The sequence below is a fragment of the Hipposideros armiger genome, unplaced genomic scaffold (genome assembly GCF_001890085.2).
Source record: "Hipposideros armiger isolate ML-2016 unplaced genomic scaffold, ASM189008v1 scaffold_11, whole genome shotgun sequence".
NCBI lineage: Eukaryota > Metazoa > Chordata > Mammalia > Chiroptera > Hipposideridae > Hipposideros > Hipposideros armiger.
In genome coordinates, this window is record NW_017731361.1 from 7,772,015 (window position 1) to 7,793,876 (window position 21,862).

The following is a 21,862-nucleotide window of genomic DNA, read 5'->3' on the forward strand; positions in this document are numbered from 1 at the left end:
CCAGGGACCAGAGGCAGGTTGACGGCTGTGGACAAAGTCTCCTGGCTGCAAGCATCAGCTCCTGGCACATTAGGCTGCCTATGCTTCTTGGGCAGGGTTGTCCACGTTACATGATGCCTTACCCATCTCTGTACAACACTGGCTGGCTCATTATTAAACTGCATGTCACTTTTTTAAGCAAAAGGAGAGAAAAGGAGGGGGAAAAAAAAGGGAAATTCCCGAAAGAGAAACCTGGAGGGCAGCTCCATGCCGAGGCTGCGGTCAAATTGGTTATTCCCAGGTAATTAGCCGAGGTTATTGAATCAGTAGAGTGACAAGGTGATTGATGGACTATTCAATAGGGGCTGTGATGTTGGGGAAGGATTAGTAAAAGGGCAAGAAAGGCATGTAGGATGACAGCCATTCTCCATGGGTTTCAAGGACTTGTACGCTGGGAACAATGGAGAAGGGGTTGCTGTTTTACAAAACTTTAATACTATTCTTAAAAATCAGAGCCCAAGGCTGAAGAATCAGGGTCTCATGGAGGCACCTGTAGGGCCTACGTGCTGCGTTAGTTCATGTCTTCCAAGCAGGATTCAGGGTTTCCCCTGCTACAAATTGATGAATGCTCTAACTAGCCCAAAGTCAGTGTGGTTCAGTGGTAAGAGCACAGGTGCCGTGGCTCAATGGTAGAGCAGAGAGCCAGTCTGGACCTGGGTTCAAATCTCAAGTCTAGGAGCTGCTTGGGCAAATAACTGTAAATCTCTACTTATTTAATCCACAAAATAGTGGCACTAATAATACCCTACCTCAAAAGGCTGTTGTGGAGAACCCATGACATAAAGTGGGCAAAGCACGTGGCTAGTGCCCGGCATACAGTAAGTGCCCAGTCTGTGTTAGCCAAAATGACTGGCATCGGTGCCGAAAGCACCATGGCGACCATTCGGCAAACATTTATTAGCAGACAATATATGCAAAACACATAAAACAAGTAGTACAATCTCAGCTTTCAAAGAGTTTAGAATCTAGTGCAAAGAGAGATGAACACCTCAAGACCTTGTGCTCTGCACTCAAGGGCTAAAGGGACGTGGGGTGAGCAGTGGTTGGAGCGGGAGTGAAAGATGGCGGAACTCAAGTCTTCTCGTCCACCAGGGCCTCAGTATGAGAGCCTCAGTGTGGGTGCTCAGCACACCCACAGTGGTCAGGCATAGGGGTGTGGCCTGCTTAGCTAAGCCCGCGTTGTCAGCGAAAAGTGTGTTTATGGGTAGGAAGAGGGTGAGGCATGGCAACATTTGGTGTACGGTTGGGAGCTGGTAGTTTTTTTTAAATAGGACTTTTGGCTGACCATTTTCTTTCTTCTCTTCTGAAACAATTTCCACAACCAGAAAGACCTCTAGTTTTGCAGATTCCCGGGGCCCTGGTCTCTACGCTGCTTGGACACTCTCCACATCCTCTGTGTCCTCTCAAGGCAGCATTTCAGAAGGTGACCCCCGACAGAGTCACGCCTTCAAGTCTGTCTTTGTGCCCACGGCCATCGTCAACCCTGTGAGGACCACGGCCGGCCTGGGGACTTTCAGACAGGGCTCCCTTCGGAAAGGGCGGAGCAGCATGAGAAAGAGTAAGTGGTGGCAGAGAGGTACGTGCCTGGAGCTAAGTGATGAGGGGTAGACGGACTGCCTTCTGCAGAAACAGGGATCTTGGCTTGAAAACAAGGCTCTGGGCAGAGTGCTTTACGTTCCGCCAAGACTGAGTTGTTATATTGGGTGAAGCCAGACCAACTCAAGGTCACTGCTCTCTGGTCACTTCATCCATGCATGTAATTGACTGGGATGATGGCAGCCCTAAGCGCCAACATGTGGTTAGAACACAGCCAAGGCGAATGCTGGCTCTTATTAAGATCGAACAATTAAAGCACTTGCTGGATCAGTGCTTCTCAAACTATGCTCCAGGGAACCCTTCAGGGTGCCAAAAGGGAAACATGGGAAGGATGGGGGTGAGGAGGGAAAGAAGGTTAAGGAATCAGTGCTAAGAGCCCCTGAATCCCACTTTGTTATTTAGCTAATACATGCACTAGGTTAAATATATATATATATATATATATATATATACACATATATATACATATATATGTATATATATAGTATGAAAGCAAGTCTCCTTCATATTATTAGCCCCCAACCCCAAGTTCTCTTCCATGTACATATATACCTTATAATCATACTCACTGCATTGTCCTGTACATTGCTTTTATTTTTACCTATATAACATCTACCTGCACACATGGCAATAATATATGACTTTCCTCTTAAAAGCCATGCTTTTACCTCCTAACACATTGAACTTCTACATTAGACCTCATTTTCAGGGGTTTTAATTTAAAAAGTGTTTGAAACCCATTGTTTCACAAAGCATCAAGGATTTATATGTGTACGCCTTTCCAGAAGAAGACAATGAGCCAAGCAAAATGAATTTAATTTATTCTGTGCCCTCTGATTTAAACTGGGCTCTGCTATCTTAAAAAATGATTAAATGTGAAAATTCAATATGACTAGTGAGAGCAAAAGAATAATACATGAGACAATGTGCCACACAGGAAAATGTCCCAAGACAATTAAATCTCTCTCCCAGTACTTTCATCTGATCAGCTGTTTGACCTCAGTCTCACGATCTTGCCTTTCAGTTCCACCCAACCACCCTCCCTCCTTCACCCTCCAATACCTTCCTCCATCTTTTCTCCAACACACACACACACACACACACACACACACACACACACACACACACAATAACTAATCCCATCACAACAGCCTTGGGCAAGTTACTGACCTCTTCAGTCTTCAGTTTTCTCATTTGTAAAATGGAAATAAAAGTAGTACCAACTTCATCAGGGGGATTGTATGGCTTTAATAAAATAATCCATGTAGGACTGATGACACAGCACCTGGCACATCATAACCTGTTGAGAAATAGTAGCTATTCGTATAGTATTATTTTGTCAGTATTTTCATTGCTGCTACAACTAAGCAGATCATATTTGCAACATCCAGTGTATGAACTTCTTAGGCTCAGTCTAGACCACGTGTGAATGCTGGAACTACGCCCCATTGGCCACTGCTCACGCATCCTTTCACACACTCCCTCCCTTCCTTTGTGTAGATCATGATTATCGTGGAGCTTTGACTCATTGTATGCACATGTCTTGGCTCTCTTAGAAATTAGGAACCAACAAAATACATAGATCAGTCATAAGACCAATTTTCCCCATGTTTCCAGGAGCCTGAGGCCATGTCTGCCCAGTGCTGCTTTGACTTTCCCAGATCCCGGACACTTTCTCTCTCTCACCTTTTCCCAAGGTGAGGCTGGTCAAGCTATCAGTCTCCCCAGAGCGAAAAGAAGGGGCAGCAGAATTGACTGTGTGTACCTCACAGGGCTGACAGTGGCAAAATAAATGTCTACACTGAAAGGTCAGACTTGTGTAAATGGTGACTGGCTTGCTTGCAGCCGCTGAGAACACCGACTGTGTTTAGTGAGCATTCTGATTTTCATGTTCACATCCAGCTTGATGAAGAGTCACAATGCAGAACATGTTCTTGGCTCGGATCCTCTGTGCTGGACACAAATGACTGATTCACACACGTGTCCATAGAGCATCACGAATGGCCAACATTTCTGACTGGACGTCACCTATGGCCCTCTAAATGCTGGGAGATCTTTACAGAGAAATGGCGACAGAGTTTCTCCCACCACCCCCCGGAGTGCAGGGAACCCCTGATTATTCCCCAGGTCACCTACAGGACCTAGGATGGGGCCCTCCTGTCTCCAGAGAATTTGAGAGGAAGGGATGGTTTCCTTTTACTGAGAGGGGACCATCTTAATTAAGAAAAAAAAATGAGTTCAGGGAAGAGGCAAAACCAAGCTCCTGTACCTTGCAGACCCATAGGAGGGTTTGCTATTCTTTATCCACAAATAATATCTAACAAACACGGGCCATTTACTAGGTTCCAATCACTGTCCTAACACTTAGCACACATCATAAAATGTAATCCTCACACCAGCCCTGTGTGGTGCTGTTATTAGCTCCAGTTTGCAAATGTGGGGACTGAGGTACGGGGAGGTGATGTGACAGACTTGTCCCCAGCTCCCTGGGAGATCTGATTCCAGAGTCCATGTCATGAGACTTTGCAAGGCTCCTCCACACGTGGTCCGAACTCTAGAATAACCTTTCCAAGTTTACTTCCATCTGGTGTCACATTTACCTCGTACAATCTTAATATCCTGCTCACTCTTCCTGCAGCCCCCGACTAAAAGTGATCCCAACACTACATACCTAAAGCGTCTGTTAGAATTTTCTTTAAGTAGCTGGTCAGAGCCTTGCCTCTCGTCTAATTCCCTCTCCCTTCCTCCCATCCCTCTCCATTGACTCTCAATTTCTGCGGCTCTCTCTTTCTGTCTCCTTTTGTTTCCTCTTTGGTCTGCATTCCTCTGTTTTCTTTCTCACTGTGAAGACGTCTCTAGGTGTGTGTTCTCCACTTTCCATCTTAAAGGTCTGGAGGAAGAGAGTAGGACTGTGTGTGTGCGTGTGTGTGTGTGTGTGTGTGTGTGTGTGTGTGAGAGAGAGAGAGAGAGACAGGCAAATGGAAGTAATATACCTTCTGACACCACCCCACAACATTCAGCTAGCCACTTCTTTGCTGCCAGCATCAGCAAACAGCACTAAAAAAAGAACAAGGTCACCTTTGAAAGACCCTGAGAGAATGAGAGCACAATCAAATCGGGAAAGCACTTAACTATTCTGGGATATCAGGACACGTTGCTAACCCAGCCCCAACCCAACCTGCGGTTGGCCGCCCCCGTTGCTGATATTTCTGTCATATAATTTCCCAGATGGATCCTTGCAGAGGCCTGTCCAGTCAGGGATCCCCACCCTTGTGGTGGGCTCCCTCAGACGCAGCCCTACTATGGTCGTACGGCCCCAGCAGTTCCACTTGCACCAGCCGCAGGGGATCCCCTCGACAGTGGTGGCGGAGATGGGACCGAAGCCCATTCCCACTGGGGAGCCTGCCCTCACGTGCCTCAGCAGGGGCAGCGACAGCAAGATCCACTCGGCAGCCAGTTCCATCATCATGGAAGGCAAGGAAATCCCCATCAAGAGTGAGCCTCTACCCAAACCGCCTGCATCTGCCCCACCATCGATCCTGGTGAAACCAGAAAACTCAAGAAATGGCAGCGAAAAGGTAGGAGTGAGGTGGACCGTAGGGGGGCATGACTCTTTAGACCCCTAACATGGCCCAGTGTCCCAGCTCCTGAATTTTTGGCTTTAGTGGACAAGAAATCAAAATTACAGCCTCAAAAGAATCCTCACACCCTCATCAGATGTGTTACTGAGTCTCCTTTCATGCTTTCTGCATATTTCATACAAATTTCTTTCGAGGCCTGGAGGTGGCTTGGAAAAAACATTGCTTTGGCATCAGACAAATCTTAATTTGAATTCCAGCTCTGCTGCTTGCTAGCTGGTGACTTTGGAGCCTTTTTTTGCCTAATCTTTAACATGGGGGTAAGAATAGTAACAACCTCATAGGCCTGGATTGAAGACTAAATGAGATAAGACGGGTCATAGGGCTTGATCTCTAATTGTTCATGGTATAGAAGAGGCAGCTAAGGCACAGAGAATTCAAGGGACTTACGAAGGTCACACTGAGTTACAACGACTCTCACAACTAACTGCTATTGTGACGTCTGTTAACTTCTACGCCGTGGCTTTTCCTACTAGAAGACATGAGAGTTTTTGTAAAAGAGGGCTTATGTTCTCAATGATATCCTTGAAGCAGGAGAGATGGTGGAATGGAGGAGGTAACATTAAGAAATTAGGTGATGCTCATTATCTTTTAGTTTATTGAACATCGCATCACCCTCGCCACAATCACCACGATCACCATTGCCACCACCATCACCATCACCATCCATTTCCCCTTCAATGGAAAGATGATGTGGTTTCCTTCTCTTTGTTAAGCACCTACTGAATACCAATGACCTGGCAGGCACTATGCTGAGTACTTCACACGTTCTCTCTCATTTAATCCTGACAACCACCCTCTGAAGTCAGTATTATTATTATTATTATTATTATTATTATTATTATTCTCCTTTTAAAATGAGGAAATGGAGGCTTAAGGAGTTAAAGAACGTGTTACCCAAAGGCATGCAGTTGACACACATTAATGTCTAGAGTAGACATTACAAATACAAAAACTCATGCTCTTAATGCTAAGCTATAAGCTTGTAGAGAAAGGCATATGGAAAAAAATGTGTTGGCTGAGATAAATGTTGGGAGTATTTTTTTCTGAATTATATTTTCAAATAATTCAAAATTTTCCAGGCCTCTGTTGCCTGTTACCCCAAACTATTAGATACAGCCCTCAAACTGTAAGCATTTAATAAGGGCCCAAACCTCTGCTAGATCTGGTGAAGATCAAAAGTATGAAGAAACTTGGATTCTCAGTGGGAGACACTAGGGTCAAATTTCATGGGGGAAAGAAAAAAGAGAAATCATTCCTAAGCAGTACCACAAAACACTTTACTAAGCCCTAAGATAGGGCTTGACTAAAACAAATACCTATCGGTATCAGGCAGATATATAACAGGCCGGAGGAGTTAAAGGAGTGAGAGGGACTTGTGCAAACAGGAGACAGTGCCTCCCGTCTAAACAGGGAACGGCTAATCAGTTCCAGTCAGGTGTTGCCAATATGGGGCATAGGCCCAGGGTGCCAGATCTTTGATTTTTTTTTAAGAGACATGTGGAATACTGATTTTCATATGCAAACTCCCAAATTTTATGTATTAGCAACTTAAACTCCCAAACATTCTACCGACTAAATTCAGCCAGCAGGTGTCCAGTTTGCAAATTCTGCTCTGAGGACTTATAAAGCCATTATAGAACTCTCTAGATGGAGTCAGCAGGGGGAGGCTTTAAGGAAGTGATATGCCTTGAGATAGGCCTTAATGGTAGGTAGAGAGGAGGGAGGGAAGGTGAACTTCTTATAATTTCTAGAATAGATCATACCCTGTTGCCTCAGGCCCTTTTCTCAGGTAGATGGTTGCCTGCCCTTTTTCTTCTAGATAATTCCTAATCGTCCTTCAGTTCTCAATTTAAATAGCTCTGCCTCTAGGAAGCCTAGCCCCATTCCAGCTTCAGTTCAATACTCCTCTGCCTTCCCTAGCATCTTATCTTCCCCCATCATGACGCTTGTTATAATTGTCTTTTTGTCAAGGTAGTTTTGTTCGCTCTTGGATTCCCAGCACCTGACAGAACACATGCTGCATTGTAGACACTCATAGTAGACACAAGTATTTCCTGAATGAACGTGTGAATGAGGCTTTCAAGCAAGGACAAGTATAGAGCAACAACACGGACCAAGTCCCAGGGGAAAATTGCGCATGTCCCACCTCACCAGTGTCTCTTTGCTTTCTTTCTCTTGCAGCAAGTCAAAACCGTGAGATTTCAGAATTACAGCCCTCCTCCCACCAAACACAACACCTTCCAATCCACCTCCGGAAAGCCTGAACAGCCAGCCACCCCTAAGGGATCCCAGCCTGAAGGAGCCCCCTTGGGCCCAGAGATGACCATCCTATTCGCCCACCGAAGCGGATGCCATTCCGGACAACAGACAGAGCTCCGGAGGAAGTCAACTTTTGGCAAGACCATGACCCCAGTGTCCACTGCCTCAGCCACACAGACCGTGTTTCCCAGCAAATGAATCTACGGGTGGCTTTTCCTAGATCCCAAAGAGGTGAATTGCATTTAAATACAGTCTGCCTCCACTGAGGGTGTCCTGCCATTCTTTGGGTACTTGAGTCTGGGTCCTTGTTCTGCCCATTTTACCTCCAGGAAAGGAAAGGTGGGAGCAGGGATTCCTGCACTCGGTGGGAGGATAGATTGGGTGGCTTCCAAAACAATGATCTGATGCAGCAAGGCCCACTACTCGGACCAAGGATTGGGGGAGCCATCCTGCCCACCCTGTGCCCCAGCCTGGAATGTGTGGCCTCTTGTCCCCTGTGTTCTGTGTAGAATTTCTATGGCATACTAAAATGGGCTTCATGCAGGGGTGTCACAATGGTGGGAACACTGGCATTGCTTCTTTGACCTCATCACCATGTTCTCAACAAGCATTAGAACAGCTGCTGTCATCTGTTGGGTCCTGCACACTGGCTGCTAGTAGCCACCATTTTTTTTTTTCCCCTCTTCATAGAGTCATAATACTGGCGGCAGAGGGAGAATTTCTGGGAAGGGTGTGAGATGGATACTTTGAACATGCTGAAATCCTCTAAGACCAAAGGGAGTCAACTTCCTGAGTTTGCTCCAAACAAGGAGGTCAGAGAGAAAGCTGACTACCCAGTAGCAAAAGATGATCATGCTTTAAGCTTTTCAACCCATTTTCCTACAAGGTTAATCCTACGTAATAGATAGACAGGAAGCACATAGCTATGGATAGGGTCCTATATGGTATTATGGACAATTCACCCTGACTCTGTAGTCTGACTTCCCTAAGAAAACACAGCATGCTTAAAAATAACTTTGTAAGAGGTTTGGGTTTAGATATATATTCTGTTTGCATTACAACATTCTTTACTTTGATTTCTTCTCATTTGGGGCAGTCTAGCTGTTTCACAGGATAAGGCAGCAATGTCAGTGAGAAGATGCCAGCCCACGGCTGGGGTGAGGGCACTTCCTAGAGGAAAGCCGCTCTCAGAGGGACTGGACGAAGAAGGTCAGAGAGGAAAAGGGTTGGGAAAGGAGGAGGAGAACAGGGAGGTTTAAGGAAACACGCAAGAGAGAGAGTGGGGAGGTGAAGAGAGAGGGTGAGAAAGAAAGAGGAATGGGGGGAAATATCAGGGAAGAAGATTCAGGAGGCTTGGAGAGTGGCCTTGACATTCCTGACAGGTGGAGAAAGAAGCACAGAGTCTGCAAATCTAGGTGACCCCACCGAGAGGGGGCTGACACGAGCAGGACCAGCCAGGCAAAGCCTTGTAAAAAAGGGGGAGCGGGCATCCCAGAGTGCTAAGGCAATGCTGTAAGACAACCCACTCATTCTCATTAAACTGAATTGTTATGATTTAATATTTATTGCATGTCGTCAATGTGGGCACTTTAATGCATAAATGCCGTTTGCTAAGGCTGGATGCCATTAAAAAAAAAGGCACATCTAATTAGACCTTTTCCCTCTTGAAGAATTCCCAGTTCTTCAAGATCCCGGGATTAAAAACAAACATCTTTTACATACCCACTCACGCCCTTGACAAGATAGATTGTCCACAGACTTTTCCGGACCTTAATACGACAAAATAAAACCATAATCCTGCCAAGGAATACTGTATATATGTCAGACCGTTGCAGCTGTTAGAGCGAACTTGGTAGCACATTCTACTGTTTCTGTGAGATATTGACCCAGGTCTGCTCCACAAAATCAACATGCCCAAGTCCACGCCTCGTTGAGCTAAATAATCCACATAGAGAAATGGCGGAAAGTCACAAGCACAGGGAGTCATGGTATGATCTGTCAAAATATGAGTACATATGACTCGTCTTTACCCACAACAAGCACCCTTGATAAGTTTAGCAGTGAGTTTAGCAATCTGCTCTACACCCAGAGTGGCAGGTAGATGACATGAGCAGCCAACTCCGTAGCAATAGGTCCAGTTAACTTTTAACTGCTGGGGCTGACAAGCAGGTGGTTTGCGTGTAATAGACACACAGTCCATGCCTTTCAAAGGAAACAGAATATTCTCCCCATTGTCCACTATCTCCATAGGGTTGACCTGTCCAAGAACTGTGAGCAACTCCAAAGCCTGGCCGCCCCCACTCCATCCAGCCTCTCCACCCACGCCCAGCATCCAACCAAATCCCACCTCTGTGGAGCCTTGTGGGGATTTGAAATGGGCAGGGCGATGTTTTTTCCCAGTGAAAGTTGAACTCAAGTGGCACCTCCAACCATTCCTTCCACCACTAAGTTTCAGATATTTCCTGTGTGCCAGGATGGTAGGTACATCTTTTCCTCCTGTGATTTCCACCATAACCCTACAAGGCAGGTATAATTGTCCCCATGATCAAGTCGAGGAAACCAAGGCTTGACGAATAACCACAGATAGTAGCAGAACGAGTTTGATAGCTGCCCACACCCCGAAGTTCAAGCTACCTCACTTCAAAGCCCAGCTTGGGGGGTTACGCTGTGTGAACCAAGAGACCACCCTTGACGTCAGGACACTGAATTCAGACTGTGAGGAGATGGCGTAGTGCAGTGGTCACAAACGCAGGCTCTGTGGCACACAGGCTGGGTTCAAGTCCTCCTTGACCACTTGCTAGTGACATTGGGCAAGTGACTCTGAGCCTTGTTTTCATAAATAGGAAGGAGAGTTATGCCAACCTCAATCGGCTACTGTGAGGATTAACTGAGATAATATTATAAGGTGACAAACCAGGCGGGCGCATAGTGAACGCCTAAACAAATGTTTTTAAAGAATCAGACCCCTGAAATTCCAAATGAGAAAGTCTAAACTAAGGGCATGTCCAGGGCTGTGATGCTAAAAGGAGACCAGCATAGCCTCATTGTGGAGGTCAGAGCACAGGCTAAGCTGAGTCCAGAAGGACAAATGTGAGTCAGATAGACAAAAGCGTGGGAGAAACGGTGTCCCGAGCAGGGGAAGAAGCGATGGTAGCTGGGTTTAAATGTAGCAATCCAGCCAAGTTCTCTTATACTTAGAAAAACCCACTCCTTTGTGGAACATTCAGGGACCCCAGGTAGAACCCTCGCCCCTCACATCTGAAGCCAAATAATCCATCCTGTGAGAGCTCCGTCCCCGTCGCTAAGACTCAGCGTCCCTGGGAAGGGTGCCCCTGCGCCCTGTGATCAGACCCTGGCACCTCAGCTAGGAAAGCTGCTAAGAGCAGGTTCTGCTGGGGGTGGGCAGTGGGGACATCTGACAAGTGACCAGCTGAGGACAGACTCTGAGGGCCACACTTGAGGAAATGGTCTCCTCAAGCAGCATCAAGACCTTCACTTAGTGCTCGTCTCCTTCCCTCCTTATGTGGGACCAGCTACACCTCCGCTACCCTTCACCATCCCGTAGACGGGGCTTTGGGAGCCAGAAGAGTTTAAAACGATGCCCTGTGACTCGGTGAGATGCAGGCCACAGTACGTGGCTCGCTGACTTCCATCTCCTCTTGAAAATTCAGAAGGGCTGTCCACACCAGGCCTACACTCCTGAGCAGCAGCAATCCAGGGGCAGCTGGGTCAGGGTCAAGGCTGCTTCAGTTAAATGGATGTTTATTGAATTTAAAGAGAAAAATGAAAGGAAGGCCCAAATCCAGAAAAAATTAGTCAGAAACAACGCCCTGTCAGGGACACCTTTTACCTACCCTGTTAACCACTGTCTCCCCATTGCCTCTCACAGAGCCTGGCCTAGAGCGGGTGAAGGGTAACTGTTGTGGAATGAATGGATGAATCAGTGGGTGAATCTGTAATGCCTCTCCACACCCCCACCACTCTTATCTTTGAAGCACCTCTGCTGTCATCTTTGACACCCCATCCTATGTTAACGTGTAGGTCAGTAAGCAGAAGGGCTTCCTGGGAACATTTTGTTCCTGTTCTGGTCTCAGACACAATACTATGGCCTGGCAAACAGACGGCTTGGTGATTTAACCTTGCCCTATTTCAAGCAAAATGTCCTTGCCAGGTTTATTCTCAATGACACCAACCTGCGGCAAGGATCTTTGGAATGAACGCCTCTGGTTTGGTCCTGCCTGGCAAACACATTCCCCAAGTGTCATTCTTTCATGGCCACATGAGAGGTTGCTGGAAGTGCTAACACTCCCTTCTCCTAGCCAAAGGGAGAACTGGGGTCTTGACTCTCAAGCCCTGAACAAGAGGAGCATCAGTGGCAGCAGCTGCCGGCCAGGATCGCCCAGCTTGCTAAGCACTTGCTCCCAGCTGGACAGAGTTGGTAGGACTTTTGCTATTCTGTCTGCCACAGCTGCTCTCTGGGAAGGGAGGCCGGAGGCTGTGGGGCTGGCCTGTGTAGACAGAGGAAGGTGAGAGGACGAGGATGGATACCCGCTCATCTTATTGAAACAATGACTCTTATACCCACCAGACTGATTCCAGAGGAGCTAGGTAGCTGAAGGGCATTGTTTATGCCTGCAACAGTATTAGCTGAAAAAGGCAGGCTGGTGAGCAGGCAGCTGCCCACCCTCCAAGTCAGCTCCTTTCCTAAGCCAAGGACGTGATGCAGGTGATGGTCAAGGGCTGGAGAATGGCCAGGGTGGACTTTGGGAAGATTGCTGGGATTAACAGCAGTGCTCTCAGCCTCTCAGCGACCTCTCTGGGCCTTATTCTGTACAATTAGGGTAATAGTCAAGATATTTAACAACCAGCATGTCATAAGCATTAGCCACTGAGACTAAAGAAGGGCTTTTTTGCAGGAAGTCTCAGCTGCACCTGGTCTTAGCCCCTTGGCTGTTGGATGGTAGAGTGATGGGGAGGGACCTGGAGAAAGGGCCGGGGTGCAGGCGTAGGGAGAGGCCTTGGGGAGCTCAGGGCATCCATTATTTGCCTATCAGTATAGGCCCGTTTCAATATATTAACAGCCAGTATGGCATTCAGTACTCCGGCTGAATGTCGTCAGCTCTGCTGTAAAACATGAGAAAGGCAGATTCAATCCTCACACTTTATGTGTATCAGAATCACTCGGAGAGCTTGTTGAAAACACAGGTGTTCAGTTCCTATTTCAAAATTACCGAACGACACTCTAGGGCCCAGGTGAGGCCCACTCTGCTTGTGAGACCCGAGTGCCCTGGATCAGCTGATATCTAAGGGTCCAGCTCTCACTTTCAAGAGGATTCTGATGACTCTGAGAGATGAAATTCGGCACACGGTCTCTAGGGAAACATGCCCAATTCAGGTGCAGCTCACGTGACTGAGGGAGGCAGGCTGGCGGGGCCATGGCAAATAGACGAGTGCACGTCCATCTAACTGAAGCAGCCTTGACCCTGACCCAGCTGCCCCTGGATTGCTGCTGCTCAGGAGTGTAGGCCTGGTGTGGACAGCCCTTCTGAATTTTCAAGAGAAAATGGAAGTCAGCGAGCCACGTATTGTGTCCTGCATCTCACCGAGTCACAGGTAGGGTATTGTTTTATTTTTATATATGTGTGTATGCATGTGCATGCGCGCGTGCGCGTGCATGTGTGTGTGTGTGTGTGTATATATATATATTTCATAAAACAACCACCATATACCTACCACCTAGCTTTTTTTTTCTATTCTTTAACTTTTTAAAATTTTATTGGGGAATTGGGAGAGGGGAGCAATGTTGGGGAGTTGAGGAAGGGGAACAGCCAAGTTGTTGTCCTTCAATCTTAGCTGTGGAGGGCATAGCTAGCTCAGCTCCAAGTCTAGCTGCCATCCAGCTGCCCATCAGCAGCTCACAGCCGCTCAGCTCAAGGTGCCGTGTTCAATCTTAGTTGCGGGTAGGTGTAGCCCACCATCCCATGCAGGAGTCAAACTGGCAACCTTGTTGTTAGGAGCACGTGCTCTCACCAGCTGAGCCATCCTGCCATCTGTTGGCAGCTCAGCTCAGGCACAGCTCACTGGCCCATGTGGGAATCGAACCGGTGACCCTGTTGCTCAGAGCTCACGCTCTTAACCAACTGAGCCACTCAGCTGGCCCCCACCTAGCTTTTTTAAAAATAATAATAATACCATTGAAGCCTGCTGTGTGCTTCTCCTAGTCTCATTCTTTCTTCCCCTCTCCCCATTCCTTGTCAACCGCTATCCTAAACTCCATGCTTATTGTTCCTTTATACATGTCCCACACACGTACCATATGGGGTCTTCAGTGCAGCCTACACAGGTGCACAGAGTACAATAAACACTAGTCAAAGCAAATATTGCAACCTGAGGCCTTAGATACCCCACCTGAATATCGGAACTCCCCTCCAGCTTCCGTCACTGGGACCCACTGCTGGGAGTTGAAATTTTGATGCACCAGCATGTCTGGTTTTGAGAAGTTCTAAGTTTTGAGGGATTTTTACACGAATCCTTCCAAATATAGCTATTTGGGGAGATCTTGTTGCTCCTAAATAGGGAAAATATGGGTGTAGCTGTGCCAGAATTGTTTGAGCGTAGGGCTTTTCAGCCAGCTCTCCTCTGGGCATTGCCTGGCACCTCTGGATAGTTGACTGCAGAAACCAGAAGCAGCTCCTCAGAATCTGAAACTAAAACACACCCTGCTACTGCTGCTGCTGACAAATTCTCATAAGGAACCTTATGAAGTATGCAAGGAAAACCTATTTTTGTCCCCAAACTAAAGATCAAAAGACTGAGGCTCAGAATGTTTCACATCATTAGTTTGAGATGGGAGGGAGGCTACAAAAAAGAAAAGAAAAATCTCTGACCCTTCATCCAGCGATAATTGCCACCATTTACTGAGCACCTACTATGTGCCAAGCACTTTGCATGCATTATGCCATCAAATCCTACCCAGCCCTATGGGGAGGTACTGCTATTATCCCAAGTAGAGATTAGAATTAAGGCTCACAGGTCAAATGACCTGTCCAAGGGAGCAAGGACTAGAACCCACGACTCTAAGCCCAAACCTTAATCTTAACTCACCACGTCCCTCTTCCTCAATAGCAACCCTAAACACATGACATGGTTGATATTGGAAAGGATGGACACATGGGCATGTACTGCTGAGATCATGGGGATGAGGATGGAGATGGGAGTGGGGGGATGGTTTAACTCAGGGGGTCAAGCCCTTCCAGAGAAAAACTACAAGGGTCTTGTCATCCAAGAAGCATGGGTGGGAAGGAAGGCAACAGAGTATTCTATACAAAGAAATCCAAAAAGCATATCTACTGCTGCAGCAAGGGTGGCCAGACACAGTCAAGCCAACTGAAAAAGACCCGAAGCTTATAATGTTGGTTCTGGGTCATTGACGTCAAAGCACAGTGAGCATTTTGCATTCCCTAGATCGCTCCCTCTTTGCGAGTTTATTTCTGGTTTTGCCTGTCCTCGCTCTAAATGATACAGAGCAGAAGAAGGGGGGATATGATTTCCCAAATGACCCCCACTTTCATCTTCTCTGTGGGAACAAGAGGGCTCAAGAGCTGACATTTTCCAGCATTCCGTGCTGGTATTTATCCAAAGTTCAAAGGCAATTGCTTTGGGAGGTAAATACATACCCACAGATGCAAGCTAATTATGCAAATAGGGTCACTGCTGGATAGACAAGAGCTGCAGCCTGGTAGGACTAAACGGATGCCAGCCAAGACCCAGGGAAAATGGCAAAAGGCATTTGCAAAGGCCATTTTGTGTATCCTCAGTTAATGCTGCTAGAGTAAGTTCTAGCATGACCGACGGTCTTGATGAAGGCCATTTGCACTGTCAGAGTTTGACTGCTGTAGAGTTTGATGTGTCCTGGAGGCCAGAGCCATCCTAATGTCCTTCTCATGAAAACAAGGACTCCCTGGGCCATCCAAGAGGATGGTGAGAGCTATTTTCATTCAGGAGACCCTCACAGATGAGCAAAAGCAAGCTCGAATCAAAATGTAAGGAGGCAGCGAAAATACCTGGAGGACCAAAGAGAAATTCAAATAAATATCACCTTCAAAGGGCTGTACCCAGATTCCTACCCCACCCCCACTTCCGTAGGGAGATGTTTTACATCTCTGTCAAGGAGAGAGCTGGAGAGCTGCTTTGCATGAAGAGGACATGTCAGTCACAGCTCAAGAGCGATAGCACCAGCTTCATGACAAGGGGACAGAGCAGTGAGAAGGGGCGATACTGTTTAGAAGAGAAGGCTAATTTTAGACACCAAAACCACATTTCCAGAAATTCCATTTGCACATTCTGTTTACGAGGTAAATTCTTTTTTAAGCTTAAGTTGTTTTTAGATGTTGGCAAATTTGAGGGCTTAGGCCTCCATTGTGGAGACCTCCAACAAAGGACTAGATTTTAAAATATCCGTCAACAAGGAGTAGGGGGTAGCTACACCAGCTGGATTCCCAACCCACTAGAACCTTACAAGACATGGAGAAGCAATATAATATAATAGCTAAGGTGGTGGGTCTGGAATCAAATCACCTGGGTTGTATATCCCCGTTTTGTCACTTACTCGTTATAGTTCCTTTGGCAAGTGACTAAAGAAATTTGGAAAAGTTACAGCACCCCTAACCCTGCTTTCTCATCAGTAAGCTGGGGATCATAATGTCCACCTCATAGGGTTCTCAGCAGGATTGAAGGAGATCATGCGTGTAGAACATGCATGTATGCCTCTCCTCGTGGTACTGGGTACAAGATAAATAGTAACTATTACCAATAAGTGGAAATGGAGAGACAATTCAAAAACAGAGAGTACAATAAAGAGCTAAGCTCTATAGTGGAGGCGGAAGTGAGAGAGGGAAGCAATGAGGAAGTTTCCATTGTCGGGGAGCTTCCCTGAAGAGAAATAGGTTTTGGAAGCTGGTAGCATGGAGAAGTGTTATGTAGTGAGGAAAGCATCTGAGTTCTGGATCCACACGTCCCTGAGTTCAAGTCCTGGCCCCTCCACTTCTTGGCTGTCCAACCTTGGCCTCGGTTAACTAGCCTCTCTGAGTCTTTCTTTCCTCATGTGAAGAGGGGAAGCAACAATCGGCACTTCGTATGGGGTGTTGGGAAGATGAAGGGAGGCGGACAGCCCAGGTGCCATGTGCAGAAGGGACCCTAGAAGTGGTAGCTCTTGGAGAAGGAGTTTGCAGGCATGACTGAGGCTTGAACGCAGTGAGCAAGAGAAATGCTAAGTGTCAGAACAGAGCCTTGTTAGCTGCCCTTCATTAGCTGTGTACTAAGTGGCAGATAACGGAGCTAACCCTTGTAGGTGGGCCAGTTACAGGGCAGTCAAGAGCATAGTGACTCCAGAGATTGGATTCAAATCCAGGCTCTGCCTTTCCTCCTTGTGTCACCTCGGGCAAGTCATTTAACCTCCCCAGCCTTTAGTTCCCTTGCTTCTAAAATACAGGTACTCACCGCGCTTTCCTTGAGGACTTTTGTGGGGATTAAGTGGGATCGTGTGCACAGAGTTATTAGCACAGTGCCCAGCTCATAAAAAATGCTCTGTAATGTTATTATAGTTATTGTTATTATTTACATGCATTTTCTCCTTTAATCGGCGCAACCCATGAGTTAAGTGTTCTTGTCCCCTATTGGTAGATCACACAGTGGAGGCTCAGAGGATCAATCACTTGTCTGAGGTCACAGCGGGGCCAGCTCTGAAATCTCAGCTTCTTTGCTCTCTTCACCTTTCAGATAAGCTGGGAAATGACACCAGGGTTGAGGCAGGATGGCAATTATTTTTAAACGCTTCTTATGCCATAACCCTCATCATCTTTTATTTTCTGGTTGACCCTCCCACCTCACCTCCTCATCTGGTGAAGATTTAAGGTTGAGGGTTGACTCTGACCCTGAACTCTGTGCCCATGAGCACATTGGAGCACATTGGGGTCCCCCTGAGGTGGGGGGGGGGGAGTTGTGAAATGTCTATTCTGATTTGCAAATAGGTCTGACACAGACCGGCTTCCAGCTGGCTGGTGATTTCAATAACAACCCCTCCTCCTTGGTGCCAATTAACAGAAATTCAATGTCCCTGGCACACTTTGTAATTCAGAAAATGCATGTGCTGATGAGTCAAACCCCCGCTGGACATGTCATTATGACCAAGGGGCTCCAGGCCAACGTCCTAGCTCTCATACCATCTCCATTTAAAGTCACAGAATGTTTTCTTCCTGGGTAGAAATCAATGTCACCTCATTCATTTTCATTACACAAATATTGATTGAGCATCTACTGTGTGCCAGGTTTGGGGTTCAGCAGTGAACAATGCAAGTAAGGTCCCTGCCTTTGTGCAGGGGAGTAAATGGTAAACAATTCAACAGGCAGAACTACTTCTAGGTGACAGATGTTATGAAAGAAACAAAGTGACGGGACAGAGAATGGCCGAGGGGTGTAGGCTACATTAGGTAGGGTGGCCGGGAAAGGTTTCTCCAGGGAGGTAACCTCTGAACTGAGATTTGAAGACTAAGAAGGAACCAGACATACAGTGTTGCAAGGTAGACAGGAAGAAGCCCAACATGTCGAGGAAATTCATTCATTCATCAGACATTTTTCAGACAATAAGTATGTGTTGAATGAACTAGGGGAGAATAGGTGAATCCTCTTTTTCCTGCCAAGAAGGGCCTTCATAGGAAGGATGAACTTATGGGAGATGTCACAAGCCGAGAGGCAAGTTACTTCCGCGTCTCGGCCCCATTCCCCATCTCTAAAACAAGGGACATGGCTCAGGCACTAGCCGTCCAGAGCTGTAGGATTTAGAGCACTCACCTTCCAAAGGGACTGGCCCTCACAGCTCTTGAAAACAACGGCTCCACAGCCAGCAAAAAGCAATCTGTCATTTTTGTAAACAGTCAAAATGGTTGTTTGGAATTGTATAGACAAGACATGAAATATCATACCCTTTGTTATCATTAGGATGTATTTATTGAATTTCCACACCCACTTACTCATTCCGAAAATATTTATTATTAGTTGTGATTCTCTCCCTCTCTTCCTCCTCCTCCTTCCCCCACCCCCCCTGCCTTCACTCTGCCTTTCTCCAGCACAGCAGTTAAGAGCCCAGACTACAGAATTGGAACACCTGGGTTGTATTTCAAGTGTGACTCACTGCGTGACTCGGGGCAGGCCACTTCACCTCTTTTCTCATCTATGTAATGGGAATAATAATAGAGGCCATCATATAAATACTGAGCTATTATTATCCTCATTTTGTAGACTAGGATGTAAGATTTCCAGAACTTGACTCGAAACTGAGACTTCAGTTTTGAAGACAAAGGACACACTAATAATGAGTGTGACAATGAGCCCGTTTAATAACCCACCTGTAGAGTTTCCCATTCTTTGAGATAATCAAGAAGCAGGATCACAATAAATAGCCTTCATGAGGCCTCTTAATGTCTAATAATACTTTTGGGCCAACAGTTGTAGATCCCTGCTATGGGCCCCACACTGTTCTATGTGCTTTACTTATGTTGACTGATGGGAAAATCTCACTATAACCATAAAAAGGAAATACTATTACTATCCCCCTTTCAAGATAAGGAAACTAAGACCTAGAGAGATTAAATAATTTCCACAGGGTTGCACAGCTAGGAATTGGAGCTTGGGAATAAACCCAGGCAATCTGGCTGCGTTGCTAACCGCTTGCCACCTTGGTTAAGATGGGATGCAAAGCTTTCCTGCAGACATCAGGGTTTTCTGCTTCAAATAGACTTGTCTTCTGAGTGCTCAGTAAACAAAGAATTATTACCTGCCAAATCTGAAAACCGCCGGCCCGTAGACACAGCACTAATAAGCATGGCTGCCCAGCCCTGCACGATGCCAGCCACAGGTAAATTCACACCACCTTCCACTGATGGGATTTCTGTGTGCCTATGAAAATGTCAGTCGATCTTAGAGTGTGAGTTCTTTCTACATCATTGAGCACAACCTGGAAGGTCAGATTAATGTGGCTGCCAGCCTTCCCTGGGCGGTTACTTCCTTATTACTTCCCTGCCCCTACGCTCGCTGTCAGCAATGCTACATCACAATAAATGTAGTTAAAAGAGCAAGCATACCACCACCACTCTCTTGGGGACCAGGTGCAGTCATCTCAAATAACCTTGCCTTCGATCTCAGAGGGACGTGCTCCCAGCCTTTGACACAGACCACAGATCACAGACTCACCAGGACTGATCTGCAGATCAAAGCTGATGTCTCTGGGCCCATTGTACTATCAAACAGGCTGACCTATCTCCACAGGCACATACCCAGCATCAGCGCTGGCACCAACTTAGGCACAAAGGAGGGGAGTGAATGGGAGAGACGAGGGGAGGGGAGGGGAGGAGAGGGGGCAGGAGCAGGCTGTGTCCACCACAGATGCCTTCCCTTTTAAGGGCTAAAAGTCTCGAGTAGCAGGATGAAACTCCTGCCCACGTCTGATAGTGTACAGTGCAGACAGCCTAGCTCCAAACCCTGTGTGCCTTACTGATGTGGGGGGACGCAGGAGGCATCCTGGGAACCCCAGACTTGGTGTGCATGGCTGCTTCTCCCGCTGAATGTAAAGCAGCCGGTTGGCGACTTGCTTGCTGTTGGGCTGGGTGGAGCGCGTCAGCAAATAAGGAAGGATTGCATGGCATTTGCAAGCTCTGAGAGCTCAGAGAAGCTCAGTTTTCAGCCCAGATGTGGCTGCCTGCTTGAAAGCTTGGGCTCCTTCAGTACACCCTGTCCCTGGAGCCACAGATCACAGGTCTACCTCTGGAGAGTGAGGGTTCCAGTAAGGCTCCCCAAATTGGTGTTTCTTATAAACTTTGCTAAAAAGATCTGACTGTCCCACACCACCCCGCCAAGGAGGAGGCTGTGATCACCATTATAGCTGCCCCATAGAGAAAAGTGGCCTGTTACATCAGCATGAGTCCTTGGTGAGAAAAGAAATCAGGCTTCAGATGAAAGAAATTGGGCAGAAGATGAAAAACTCCCTTTCCTACTCATTCCCTGTTTTACTCGGTTTTCCTGGGAACTTACCTGCGGACAAACTCTGAGGCTGGGTTTTTTAGAAGGCAAGTCTTTCTGCATGTTATTGGGCCAATTTCCCATCATCCTTTTAGCTCTCTCCTGCCCGCACCCCACCCCCCTTCAGCATGGTCATTGGGACTCTCTGTGCACTTAGAAGGGCCATGAGCCAAACACTAGCAGCAAAGTCACAGGCAGCAGCTGACTCCTGTGATACCCACTCAAACCACCTGCACCACCTGGTCGAAGGGGCAGCCTGAGGCGTTGGCTGCATTGTGACCATTCTCAGCCTCAGGAAGTCGACAGGGGCCAAGTGCGGGCAGGGAGGGGTGGGCGTTGTTTGCATCTGTGGGGATGACAGGGACGCAGGCAGAGTTTGGCAATCAAAATAGAATATTTGAGGTCTCGGAGAAACCCTGGGGACTCGTGGATTTTAACTTTTTATTTTTGAAATAATTTCAGACATACAGAAATGTTGCCAAAAGTGTACAAAGACGTCTTTATACACCTCAGAGCTAGGTTCCCTAGATATTAACCTTTTACTGTGTTTTGATTTTCTCTCTTGTATATACATATGTAAGAATTTTAAAGAACTCTAGTCTTCCCAGGATGCATTCACACACAAGAGAGTCTGAAATCTTTTTCACCTTCACAGACCCTGCCTTGGTAATCTTCCCAGGAGCAGCTAGCAGCAACTGGGATGCTGACGAGAACAAGGGATCTGATTGGATGGAAACTGCTCAGTGGAGAGTTTGTGGACCACATGATATTCCTTGGACATCAGGGATGGTACAGGGACACCAACAGGCTGGCCTCCAAGTCAGAAGGGTAATAGGAGAAAGAACAAATCTGTCTTCACCCACAGTATCAATGGGCGGTGCGCCAGGATGGAGAAAAGCAAATGCGTCATGTGCTGTTACAGGTTACGCCAGACCCCCATCCCTCCTGTCACTCCGTTCTGTTGTCAAAGCCAAACTTTATTGTGCCAATTTCTCACACCTTGGCACCTAACTGACAAATGAAAAGGCTGGCCATCAAATGCCTTTCAGCTCTGAGACTGGCCTGTCTCTCCAGCTCAGATTTAGAGCAGTGCAGGAGAGAGCATAATATTCTTCTCTTCTTGGGTGTTCAAGCCAGAGAGGCCAGCACTTCCTCACAATGACCCTATCCTTCACCCCCGCCCCCGCCTCCAGATGGAGCCCCCTGCCACATCCTCATTCTTTGCCATTCCAATTCCATCTGTCCTTCCCCCCTGA

General features: G+C 47.0%; 1 protein-coding gene across 3 annotated transcripts in view; it reads left to right on the forward strand.

Annotated features, from left to right (window-relative positions):
* SH3RF2 (SH3 domain containing ring finger 2) overlaps positions 1–21,408 on the forward strand; it is a 108,753-nt gene extending 87,345 nt beyond the window's left edge. The window contains exons 8-12 of one of the 3 annotated variants that reach the window (XR_002126332.1): positions 1,365–1,597; positions 4,864–5,213; positions 7,458–7,766; positions 9,786–10,012; positions 21,262–21,408. Coding sequence is in view for 2 of the 3 variants with exons in the window: in XM_019663429.1 (XP_019518974.1) it covers positions 1,365–1,597; positions 4,864–5,213; positions 7,458–7,733 (859 nt within the window). In the remaining variant the exon portion in view is untranslated. Of the gene's footprint in view, positions 1–1,364; positions 1,598–4,863; positions 5,214–7,457; positions 9,095–9,785; positions 10,013–21,261 lie in introns of those variants that run through there. The other 2 variants (XM_019663429.1, XM_019663420.1) reach the window with 2 other exon arrangements.
* Positions 21,409–21,862: the final 454 nt, after the last annotated feature.